This window comes from Rattus norvegicus, chromosome 1, assembly GCF_036323735.1.
Source record: "Rattus norvegicus strain BN/NHsdMcwi chromosome 1, GRCr8, whole genome shotgun sequence".
In the NCBI taxonomy this organism is placed as follows: domain Eukaryota; kingdom Metazoa; phylum Chordata; class Mammalia; order Rodentia; family Muridae; genus Rattus; species Rattus norvegicus.
In genome coordinates this window covers 102844300-102857423 of record NC_086019.1, presented here as the reverse complement: position 1 = coordinate 102857423, position 13124 = coordinate 102844300, and the positions used below count along the sequence as shown (strand labels likewise).

General features: G+C 40.9%; 1 protein-coding gene across 19 annotated transcripts in view; it reads left to right on the top strand.

Moving 5' to 3' along the window:
* The window catches only part of Zfp715 (zinc finger protein 715), a 40265-nt gene extending 27307 nt beyond the window's left edge, over nt 1-12958 (top strand). For 14 of the 19 annotated variants that reach the window (XM_039100894.2, XM_017590090.3, XM_017590083.3 and 11 more), the window contains 3 exons: nt 7569-7695; nt 8130-8225; nt 9264-12958. In XM_039100894.2, the coding sequence (XP_038956822.1) occupies nt 7569-7695; nt 8130-8225; nt 9264-11563 (2523 nt within the window). In that variant the 3' untranslated portion in view covers nt 11564-12958. Of the gene's footprint in view, nt 1-6607; nt 6681-7568; nt 7696-8129; nt 8226-9263 lie in introns of all 19 variants that reach the window. The other 5 variants (XM_063278100.1, XM_063278102.1, XM_039100897.2 and 2 more) reach the window with 3 other exon arrangements.
* Nucleotides 12959-13124: the final 166 nt, after the last annotated feature.

Sequence of the window (13124 nt, the reverse complement as noted above, 5' to 3'; positions counted from 1 at the left end):
AGTCCTGTTTCCACCCTGGACTAGAGGTAAAGCTGAGATTTCATTCTTTTGGCCAGGAAGAAGTAGTTTTCCCTTAATGTGTCTCAAAAAGCTCTGATGCCACCACACTTTTATAAGGTATTTTAAATCTTAAAGAGGAACAACTGTGTTGGTCTGCCTTCTGGTGTTCCTGGGGCAGGTAGAGTTTAAAGTGGACATCAAAGGGAAAGGATTAATTTTAGCCTCTCAGACTGCTAATCTCAATACCTAACCGTGCGTGCAATTCTTATCAGATCCCTCTTCCCTAACAGCTGTGTCCAGTGTGACTCCAGCTGCCTGTCTGTCCATACATTCTTTTCCTGATGCACAACTCTTTTGTTTTTCTTTTCAATGAGTAATGCTATGCATTAGATATTCATTGTGCTGATATTTTCTCCAAGTGTTTCTATGTCCTGCTCATGGAGTTATCAGCAGCTGACAGCAGCTGGGGCAGCTTCCTGTGTGCCAGGCCCAGTGCTAATCCTCACAGGAGGCTCCTGAGCTGATGCTGTTGTCCCATTTTAAAGAGGAGAAGCTGAGGCCCAGTTGACACAGCCAGTTGAGCTCCTATGACCCAGCTGCCAGCCTGGGATTCAAGTCTGTCAGTGTGCTCCAGGGTCTGACTGCCAAGCCAATTCCCTGCTCCCTGAGGAAACTTCCTGGCCAGGCTGCTGTCTTGGTACTCCACACTCTGAATTGTCCTGTGAGCCTGCTACACTGTCATCTGAGAATTCTTTTCCTTTCATGTGTCCAGGGCCCTTAGTCCCAAAATCCTAGCTGCTCTGAATTTGTGTGGTGTCTCTTGTAGGGAGGAGCCCCAGGAGAAGGGTTTGCAAGCAAAGGCACAGTAAACCACTAAACTAGACTCCTCCATGCATAAACGAAAGGTTTGTTGGGGTGTAAGCTGCAGGTGGGGGCAGGGGGAGAAAAGGAAAGAAATGAGCAGACTTTGTTAGCAGGGTGGGGTCTCTCAGCTGATGCAGACTGTTCCCAGTTGACCAGCAGCTCAAGGTAGCTGTCCTTTGGGGGAAGATTAAAGGTGGTTCCCAGAAACAAAGACCCACCCACTTTTAGGCTTCTGTCTACCCAGCCAAATTCTTTGTTTACCCCTGCGCCTGCCTTTTGTCCGTGGAACTGCCATTGGTAGGGCCTGCTGTGTCTAAATGGGATGTATTCAGGTAAATCCTAGAACTGTGTGTATGTGAGAAAAAAAAAAACAACACCACAGATTTAGTTGTTTCTTTTTTTTTTTTAACTTTTCTTTTCTTTCTTTCTTTTGTTCGTTCGTTAGTTTTTTGAGACAGAGTTTCTTGGTATAGTTTTGGCTATCCTGAAACTCTCAATGTAGGCAGTTGGCCCTGAACTCAGAGGTCCACCTGCCTCCGCTTCCCAAGTGCTGGGATTAGAGGTGTGTGCCACCACTGCCCTGCTAGATTTAGGTGCTTAAGTAAATATCAGGGTATATGTGCCTGTATTTGAATGAATCATGGAAATGCTATTTCACTTTTTCTTTAATATATCTCTGGCTAAGCTTACGCTGTGGGCTGGAAATCTCTTGCTCTTGCTAAAACCTTCTGTTGCTCACTCCCAGCCCAAGTATGCTTTTCCTACCATTCAGATGTTTTACATATCTGTCTGAAACAAGGTCTCACTGTATATCTCTGGCTGGGCAGGAACTCACTGTATAGTTCATGGTTAACCTTGAACTCAGAGGTTCACCTGCCTCTGCCTACCTAGTAAAGATGTGTACCATCATGTCTGACTAGTTTTCCATTTTAAAACATCTTATTGCTGTGTGAGGTGTGCCTATGTGTTTGTGATTATGTCATTACCTTTTTTGTGGGCATAGAGGTCAGAGGACACTTTATAGAATTCTTCCCTCTTGGTTCCAGTGATCAAACTTGGGGTAGGCTTGAGCCTTCTCACTAGGCCCAATTACTGCTATTTATTGAATGAAAAATGAGATAAAGGGTGGAGGACATGATTTCTAAAGTATGGGCAAGATTTTTATTGTAGATATAAGGGAGAAAGCAGGCAGAGGGAAGAGACCAGGATGAACGTGGCCCCACAGACTAAACCCGACCGTGATGGGAGAGAGGCGGGAGGGAAAGCAAGTCGGGAGCTGCCAACCAGGGCAAAGAGGCCAAGAGAGTGCAGAGTTGTGTACAGATTCAGCTAGGATAAGAGAAGTGGAAGCCCTGCTGCTGAGACCAAGAGGTTTAGGATAAGAGGTAGGGCTGGAAGTGCTGGGAGGAGCCACAGGTACTGAGGAGTGCTGGGAGAGTTGGCCAGCATCATTGTAGCTGTCTTTATGCAAACCAGAAGAGAGCATCAGATCCCATTACAGATGGTTGTGAGCCACGATACTGTTGCTGGGAATTGAACACAAAGACTTCTGGAAGAGTAGTCAGTGCTCTTAACTGCTGAGCCATCTCAGCCCCTGCATCTGTCATAATAGGATGAATAGGCTCCTTGGCCATTTGTTGTATTTGAATGAATGAGTGAATTCATTTGGCAAGATTCTTACTAGGTAGCCCTGGCCGCCCTGGAACTTGTTATATAGACCGGGCTATACTCAGACTTACAGTAATTTGCCTATGCCTCCCACATGCTGACACATGGTGTGTTCTACCATGCCTGGCTATTTATTTTTAAAGCTTTTCAAAATATTTACATGTCTGTGCCTGCATGAGTTTGCACATGTACACTGTGTGCAAGCAGGTGCCTGAGGAAGCCAGATAGGGTGTAGAATCCACTGGACCTGGAGTTACAGGCAGTGTGAACCGCCATTTGGGTGTTGGGAACTGAACTGTGAACTCTGCTAAGCGATTTATTAAATAAACAGTACTGTTTATTTTTAATGTGCTGCTTCCCTCATTCTTTTGTTAATTTTTTTTTAAATTCTTTTTTTTTTTTTTTTCGGAGCTGGGGACCGAACCCAGGGCCTTGCGCTTGCTAGGCCAGCGCTCTACCACTGAGCTAAATTTACCCAACCCCTCTTTTGTTAATTTTTAAGATCATTATTTGTCATGTGTCACAAAGTGTAGATGTCAGAGGACAACTTCAGTTAGGAATCATTTTTTTCTACTCTGTGGGTCCTGGGGATCAAATTTCCATTGTCAGTCTTGGTGGAGATGCCTTTATCTGCTGAGCCATCCTTTAGCTCAGTTGCTATTCTTTTTGAAAGGAACTCTAGGTTGCTGGAGAGATGAGTTGGCAGTTAAGACTACTGGGTGTTCAGAGGATCCAGGTTCAGTTCCTGGTATGGTAGCTCACAACTGTCTATAATCTAGTGGCAGGGGATCCCATGGCCTCTTCTGGCCTCCCAAGCGTACGGCACACATATGGTGCATACACGTGCAGATGTAAAGCACTCATACTTATAACATTAAAAAATCTAAAAAGCAGAATTTCAAAAATGTTTTGATGTTTGATTAGTGGCACATAAACCTGTTCTCATGATTTGTGGCATTTTGAAATGTGACTTTTTTGGATGGATAGTATGAAAATTAGGCTTTCTGTGTCATTTCACTTTATTCTGTGCAGTGTCTGCCAGTGTCTTCTATTGTCTGCGTGTCATCAGCTTATCATGACCCTTAACCTCTTTGTGCTCCCTCCCTAGTCACTCCCTCTCCCATCTCAAAAGCCCTCCACTCTCCTCAGTGTAAGTTCCCTCCTCTTGAGAGAGGCAAGTCATAGAGTGAGAAAGTTTTCATTTTCTTTTTGAGACAAGGTCTCACTGAGTAGCCCTTGTTGGGCTAGACTTTGCTCTATTGACTGGGTTGCCCCCAAATTCACAGAAATCCACCTGCCTCTGCCTCCAGAGTGGCTGGATTACTTGTAAAGCTTATTCCACATAAACTCGAATGAGCAAGAGACTTGTTTGTGTAGCTCAGGAAACAGGAAAAGCTAAGCTTCCTCAGCTGAGTGGGAAATGCTATATAAACCTCCATGGCTCCCTCCACTGGAATGCCTAAAATTAGCTACACTAAAAATATCAAGTGTAGGTGTGTCTGTGTCCCAAGGAAGCAGACGAATGCTATTGGTGCCACTGCTTGAGTATCACTTAGTCAAGCCAGGTTGGAAAACTGCAGTCAAGTAAGTTTGTGAGGTCTGTTGTCTGACACCCAGCATTTCCACTGCTGGGGTAAATGCAGCCAGGTAGAGCTGTGCAGGATTAGCAGTCTTACTGATCACTGCTGATCAGGTCATTGAGAGCAGGGCATTTGCTTGCAGATTTAATTTATATGTTCATAATATGTGCTTGAGATTACACTCTGGTGTCCTTTTACTTTTTGATCATCTACTTACTTGGCCATTGTTCTTTCTGCTCCTCATCCTCAGTCTTTGTTTCTTGGTAGGGTCTTACATAGTCCAAACTAGCCTCAAACCCCTATGCAGTTGACAGTTGTCTTGAATTCCTAATCCTTCTGCCTCCACCTTCCAGGGGCTGGGATTACAGGCATATACCACCACATGTGACTTTTTTAAAAGTTTTTATTGTTTATATTATTTTACCATTCATTTTTGTTTCTTCTGAGTTTTTTTTTTTTTTTTTTTTTTTTTTTTTGGTTCTTTTTTTCAGAGCTGGGGACCGAACCCAGGGCCTTGCGCTTCCTAGATAAGCGCTCTACCACTGAGCTAAATCCCCAGCCCCCTAAATTTTTTTTTAATTTAATATTTTTTTATTTTTTTGCTAAAAAAAAACCAAACATTTTTTTTTTAAAAGAAAGGGTCTTCTTAGTTGACCAAGGTAGTTTCAAACTAACTATATAACCAAGGCTAGTCCTGAACTCTTGTTTTTTTGAGTCAAAGGCTCCCCATGCTTCACTCAGTTATTAAGGCTTTGAAGTCTTAGTAGATTGGTTATCTGAAGGCTCCACTGTCATGAACTGATTATCTATTAAAAGGAGATGTGAATTTTGGGGGTGCATGCATTCTGGGGAGCTTGTTTTGGTTTTGGTGCAAGTTTTTCTCTCTGTTGTCCTGGCTGTCCTGAAACTCACTATGTAGATCCAGTTGGCCTCAAACTCTCAGAGATCCATCTGCTAATTGTCTTAGAAGTGCTGAAGTTCAAACTGTGTCCACTAAGCCCAGCTGTGCAGGCATTCTTTTCATAGGAAGAAATATATGGAAAATTGTTGACTCCTCCAACAGAAGCCTCATATGAATGTAATTAATTGATATTTTCTCTATTAGGCATTCTAACAGAATATTTCTGTAATTATCCATTTTAGTTACAGTAATATACCTAACATGTTAATGTAAGGAATTTTTTTTTAATGTAAAGAATTTTAATAAAAAATATTTTTACATAGAGAAGCAGCATGTGAGTGACAGTGCTTTGCCTGTTGGCAGGTGTCATTAGGGTCAGAATAGAAGATCTGTCAAAAGTGCTTGCAGCTCAGAAAGAAATAGCATGTGCTCAGTTATGTGTGTGGGAGCCCGAAGGTTGTCAGTGTTGTAATATTAAGATTTTCATACCTAAGTAAAAATAGAATGAATTGCATTCCCAACTCCTTCTTTGAGAAATTATCAGTGTAGGTCCCATCCTGTTCATCATCTTTTCTGTTGCTAGGTTATATGTAACCGAATACTAGAGGCTATCCTTTTCTTTGTGTGTTGGAATTTATCTCTGAGATGATCACCTTTTTACATAACCATAAGTTATTTTTCACATCATCTGTAACTCCTTTTACTATCATATGTAGTCTTTCTTGAAAGGTCCAGCCAGTGCCCACACATCCAGAGTCACTAATCATTTCTAAGAACTTGGGTTATCCTTTAGATTGTGACAGGCTTTATATTTGGCTCAGTTGCTTTTTGATGGTGTCACTTAACCTGCACTCTGATCCTTGTCTTTCTGGTAAACTGGTATCTAAACATAAACGTGCTGTCTAGTATGATGGTGACACATGTCGGGTAGTGGTCCTTGGCCCAGGGAGACTCAGAGCAACATTGTGGACTGTGTAATTTGAAGAATTCATATCAGATGGTTATTTAATTGTATATGTATGATTTATGTTTTTGCTTTCATGTATGTGCACAATCTGGTGCTTTTAGAAACCAGACAAGAGCATTAGATACCCCTTGAACTGGAGTTATAGATAGTTGTAAGGCACCATGTAGGTGCTGGGAATCGAACCCAGGTATTCTGCAAGAACAAGTGTTTTAAACTGCTAGGTCATCTTTCTAGCCCAGTCCTTGTTTTTGTTTTTCCTCTACCTTATATAGTCTAGAATCTCATGCCCAAAGAATGGTTTCTTCTGTAATCAGGACATGTCTTCCCACATTAAGTTAACAATTAACAGTGACCATCACAAGTTCTAGTCAGGTAGACCAAGGATCCCGAGTTGACCTATAGAAAATGGTTTTAAGAGGTGTCCATATGAACTTAATTTGGAGTTTCTGAAGCCAAGGGCCATAAGACACCCAAAACCTGTGGGAGCTTTGGAAGATGGAGTCAAGCTTACATTTATTAGCATTAGCTGTGTGTAAGATTTTGTGGTCTTTGAAATTACCTTGTTCAAATGATGTAATCCGTGTCTAAGGTTAGTATATTTATTTTTGTGTGAGTATTCTTTTCTAGGTCGTATGAGAAGTTATATGAGGTACATTGTACATCTACAGAAAGAAAGGAGTGTTAATAAGATAAAATGCAGGTATATTCTGTTCTTTTCTCCTCACCTGGACAAAATACTTAATAGAAACATCTTGAGAAATTATTACACAGAGGCAGGAGGATAACTGCAGTTCTAGGCCATCCTGATTTACATAACAAGTTCTGGGCCAGTGAGTTCCAGGCCAGTCAGGCCACAGAATGAAGCTCTGTTTGAAGAGGAAAGGAGGGAGTGTGAGAGAGAATTGTTTATTTTTGTACTAGGGGTCAGGTGGTAGTGGTCTTGTTTTCATAGCGATCAGTAAGCAGCCACATGTATAACTAAGAAGTCCTTATTACAAGAGGAGGTTCTTGGTTGGTTCTGCTTTAGTATACAACCTCAAGAGGAAAAATTAAAGATAAAGACAATGACCAGTCTCTGTATCTTTGTCTTTGAAGAGGATTGGGGTGGTTTAGACTGCTGCTCTGAGTACTGTGTGCTAATATGCAAAGGTACATAGGTGACCCAAAGTCAAGAAGGTGGATACAGAGTGAAGTCAGAGAGGGCACGCTTTCATCTGGCACTTAGTTTCCAAGCAAGAAGTCAGTACTTAAAGCAGCTTCTAAATGCCAAATTCATAATGTTGAATCCAGTGGATCCAACATAACTCTAACCTGGAATATTGTTGCTTAATCAGTGTTGTGCTGTGTACTCTTTCTTAGAGTATTAAAAAGAATCCTTTTCTAATGTACTTAAGAAATGTGACTGTGTATGACGGATGGCAGGATTGATTGCTTTATAAGCATTCTCTATCCCTCCACCCCCAATTAATGGAAAGTAGATGTTTTGTGGAAAATGCAGTGAAATGTCATTAAAAACTTAACTTTATATATAACTTTTCCATTTGCCAATGATGAGTGATTCTCAGTGAACTTTGGTACATCATTACAGAGGTGGATGTCTTTTGAGGATGTGACTGTGAACTTCAGCCAGGAGGAGTGGCAACAGTTGGATTCTGCTCAGAGACTCCTGTACCAGGAGGTGATGCTGGAGATCTACAGCCACCTCTTGTCAGTGGGTGAGCATGGCAGTGAGCGAGCATGGCTGGCTGGGGGTCCAGGATGGGCCTTAGTGAGGAGATTTCCTTTCTTCTTTTTCCAGAGCTTGGGGGATGTGGGGGGGTATCAGAAGTGTAATCTCTGTCTGTCTGTGTCTCTGTCAGTCTCTTTCCCTCCCTCCCTACCTCCCTCTCTCCCTCTTTTCCTCCCTCTTTCTCTTCCTCTCTCTGTGTACCTGTGTGTGTGTGCGCATACATGTGTGTGCGTGCTTGCTTACATGTATGTGTATTTACTGAATTTGTCCTGATGCTTTATTCTTTTGTTCACCTACTAATATTAATTATACAAAATAGAGTGTTGACTTGGTTTTCCCAATGAGGCAGTGCAAAGCTTCATTGGATCATCTCTAAAGACAAGAAACTACCCAAAAATCCAATATTCTTTTGATTAACAGGGTACTCCATTCCCAGCCCCGGAGTCATCTTTAGGCTGGAAAAGGGAAAGGAGGCCCAGGCAGGAAAGGCTGAATTCCCAGGCCAGGGATGTCAAGGTGAGCCGTTGTTTCCAGGTGGGCCTTTGTCAGTTTGTCAGTTTGTCAGTTGTCTCACCAAGTGGTGATCACCAGTGGTGATCACCATTAGGTTGTTTCCTCCTTGGAGTTTTTATTTTTATAATAAATACAGTCTGTTTATTGTTGATGTGAGGCAATGTGAGACTTTCTGAAAGGTGAGTTTGTGGGATGAGCTTGTCTGTCCATGGAGAGGAGTAAACTTAAGTGAACTAACTCAGGCATTTTCTTTTTATGATGACCAGTTACATTCCCATGTATACGTGCAGAAGAATTTTTATTTGTACATCTTGTTTGTGAACAGCTGACATTGATCAAGTTGATTAATATACTGTTCAAGTAATGGAGAAAGGACTGGGTGTACTTTGTGTGTTCTAATAACCGACTTTTGAATTAGTGTTTTGTCTTTTGGGTTCTTACTGTCAAATGTGTGGTATCTATATATGTTTTGCTTTCCGTGTTTGTCTCTGAATTCATTGATTTTCTTTCCTGGACTGTTTCATTTTTTTCCACTTAGTTGTGGCACCTTAGGCCTTATGTTCCTCTTCTCATTCTGTGATAGGTATTCATTAAAGGCTCTGTTCATTTTGAACATGCAGTTCTCATTGTTGTCTTAAGATATATTTCTTAGTCCTTGACCTTACAGACTCTCCTGCCTTATTTAGATGTGAGGACAGTTCCTTTTAAGATGGTTCCCTTCCTTCATTTTTAGAGATCAGAAATTGGGATCCACATTATTCAAATCAGAAAGGCTTTTTGTCTGGCTAGTCATTTTTCTCTCTTCTGGGCTTCTGAAATATTTTCTCTTGGTACTTTATTTTGTTATTTTTGGAATCCCTATTTGTTTCGTTTTTGAATCCACAAGTTTTTTTTTTTTCCTACTTGTTTCTAATTGTTAGCACCATCAGCATCATTAGTACCTGGGCTTAGGCATTAATGTTCAGTCTCAGTCCATCTGTATGATTGGTTCATCCTCCATTCTATTCACTCTGCTATTCCTTCATCTCTTTCTGTTTGTAGAAAAATCAGGAACTGGTACCTCGCCACAGAAAGTGTCTGAGAAAGCTTCCGTTCATAGCAATATGGCAAGTGAAGTCACAAGAGATGGCTCATGGTGTTCCCTTTTACAAGAACTATGGCAGGGTGCTGACATTACAAAGAAAGGTCAACAAAACCAGATTCTACCTTTCCCTCCTGTTTCTTTCCTCAAGAAAACTCTGAGCAAAAATAGTGGTCATGACTATCAAAAGCCTGGGGAAACCATCCCTTTGAGATCCTACCTTATTTCAACACAAGAGGGTCTTCCACAATATTGCTCACTTCCAAAAAGTTTGGACCTAAACCTAGGAGCAAATGGTCCGAATGAAAGGGATCGGCTCATTGACATTGTTGCATCAAGTCAGCTTCTTATGCCAGGCTCTTGTAATGCTGACCGTGTGGTTCCTCATGGAGGAGAGTCATACAGAAGTACTGGGAATGGAGACGTTCTCAGCCACAAACAACCACTGATCTATGGGAACCATTTTCAGGAGAAAGCAGATCAAGGTTCTCAGTGTCAGGAGGTACTCTATGCCATATCTTTGCATAAACCTGAGATCACTCTCACTGTGGACAGACCGATTGCTTCCTACAGTGGTGGGAAGGTTTTCCTTTATGTGTCGGATTCATTGAGCCATCCATTCCAGCTGAAGGTGGACCATCTAGTTCACACTGGAGGGGACCCTTACAAGTGCAGCAGCTGTGAGGAATCCTTTTGCACTGAGGCTGCACTCCAACAGCACGAGCAAATTCACACAGAAGAGAAACCATATGTGTGTACTCTGTGTGGGAAAGCATTTAGTGATGGGTCAGCTTTCTATGAACATGAATTGATTCACAAGAATCACACACCTTTTATCTGTGACATTTGTGGGAAGGCCTTCTTACGTAAATCAGAGTTGACATCCCATAAACAAAGTCACAGCGGAGAGAAACCTTACAAATGCAATGACTGTGGGAAGTCATTTAAATTTCCATCCCAGCTGAAGGTACATCGTCAAATTCATACGGGTGAGAAGCCTTATGAATGCCGTGAGTGTGGAAAGTCATTCAGTAAAACAGCCAAACTCAAGGTGCATCAGCGAATTCACACAGGGGAGAAGCCTTATGTGTGTTCTCAATGCGGAAAGGCCTTCAATCAGAAGTCAATACTAGACCGGCATGAAAAGCTTCACCCTGGGGAGAAGCCTTACAAATGCAGTGACTGTGGGAAGTCATTTAATTATCCATCCCAACTGAAGGTGCACTGCCATAGTCATACAGGGGAGAAGCCTTATAAATGCCATGAGTGTGGGAAGTCATTTAATTTCCCATGTGAACTCAAGGTGCATTATCAGAATCACACGGGAGAGAAGCCTTACAAATGCCGTGAATGTTGGAAACTGTTCAGCAAAATGTCCCAACTGAAGGCACATTATCGAGTTCACACAGGAGAGAGACCTTATAAATGCAGCCACTGTGGAAAAGCCTTCTCTACTAAGGAACAAGTCCAAGAGCATGAGAGAATCCATACAGGAGAGAAACCCTTTGTGTGCACTGAATGTGGAAAAGCCTTCAGTAGCAGGTCATCTTTTCGTAAACACCAGTTAATTCACACTAAAGAGAAACCTTTTGTCTCTCAGAAATGTGAGACAGGCCTCCAGGAGTCTACTTTGACACCCCATCAGCAACTTCATATTGGTGAGAAGCCTTACAAGTGCCCTGACTGTGGGAAGTTGTTTAATTATCCATCCCAATTGAAGTCACATTATCAAATCCACACAGGAGAGAAGCCTTGTAAATGTCCTGACTGTGGGAAATCATTTAGTAAAACATCTCAACTGAAGGCACATTCTCGAATACACACAGGGGAGAGACCGTATGTGTGTTCTGTGTGTGGGAAAGCCTTCAAACAGTTGTCAACATTGAGTAGACATGAAAAAATTCACATGGTGGAAAAGCCTTACAAATGTAATTTCTGTGGGAAGTCATTTTGTTCTCCATCTGAGCTAAAGGTGCATCTTCTAATTCACACGGGGGAGAGACCTTACAAATGCAACAGCTGTTGGAAAGCCTTTTGTACTAAGGTTCAACTCCAAGAGCATGAGCGAATTCACACAGGGGAGAGACCTTACGTGTGCACTCATTGTGGGAAAGCCTTTAGAAGCAGGTCAGTTTTCTCTAAACATAAGTTGATTCACAGGAAGGTAACACCTTTTATCTGTGAGAGATGTGGGAAAGTGTTCTTACAGAAGTCAGAGTTGACATCTCATCTACAAACTCACATTGAAGACAAGCCTTAAGGAATGTCAAGACTGGAAAATTGTTTAGTCAGATACACAACTGAGTGTGCACCATCAAATTCACATGGTGAAGAAGCCTTCCAAATGCAGTGACTAGGAATGTCTTGGCTTCTAATGCCCAGCTCCAACGGTATAAATAAATGAATTCACTCAGGAGACACCTTTGTGCTCTGAATGTGGAAAAGTCTTCAGTAACACATTAACTTCATAGGCATCGAATGTCTCATTCTAGCATGAGACCATTGTCTCTCTCAGTGTGGGTCAGATTTGGCATATTGTAGAGGAACTCACTGAAGAGTAGGCTTTGAAATGCCATGACTTGGAAATCATTTCTGTATCAGAGATTAGTCCCATCATCAGTTCATAAGTGGGGATGCCCTAAGTGTTCTGAAGGAAGGAAGGAAGGAAGGTCCATAACAGGTCCAAATTCAGCATGTATATTACATGACTCATACCACAAGTAGTTTTTTATAGGTGCTGTTTGTTCTACATAACAGGTTTTACTGAGAAATGAATTCCTAGCTTATCAGCATATTCCAAAATGAAATTTCTTTATTTACTTGAAGTTCATTTTATGGCAAAATCTAATTGCACATCACCTGATTAATATTACAGAAAACATTTATTTGTTTATTGATTGTTTAGACAGCAAACATGCATGAGGAATGTCACAAATTGGTAATGATAGGCATATATGTTTATATTTGTCTTGTTAAACATGAATTTCATTTCACATTCACTTTGACTAATTTTAGAAGTGTTTTTGTAGAATGTAATATAAGATAAATTTTACTAAAGTATTGGAAAATTTAAGATAATTTAAGTCATTAAAATATAAAGTCATAATTAAGTCATTAAGATATTCCATTTGTTGTGGGAGTTCAGTAAAACCCTTAAGTGCCAGCCATGGGAATAGTAGGGTGGTTTTATAAATGGGCATTGTATGTATGTATGAACTATATAAATGTATGTAAGTATATATACACATGTGCCTGTATTTAGTCAATGCTTGTATGGACTTGTATGTAATCTTGAAATTTCATGGCGTTTTCTATAGAATTAACTGCAAAAAAGAAAGCAGTAGTTTATTATTAAAAAGTACATTCATTTATCATATATATACATATATATATGTGTATATATGTATGTATTATATATACATGCTGCTAGGTATATGTGGCTGTCAGATAAGTAAATCAGTAAGTCAGTGATCTCACACCATGTGGATCTTGGGCATTGCATTTGGATTTGTCAGACTTGGTGACAGTCACCTTTATCCACTGAGCCATCTTGCCCTGTAGCTATTGTTATTTTTATTTAACAGTTTCTATATTGAGCTTCCACCATCTTTTTTTTTATTATATGGATGTCTTTGAATAAATGAGATCTAGGGCATTCACTGTTCATATTGCTTTTCTCTTTTGAAATTAGCTCAGGTCTAAGCAGCTTTTCCTTTCTACCTATAGCATGTGTGTGTGTGTGTGTGTGTGTGTGTGTGTGTGTGTGTGTGTGTTTGAGATAATATTGGAACCAACCATTCAGTCATATTTTCAAAAGTTAA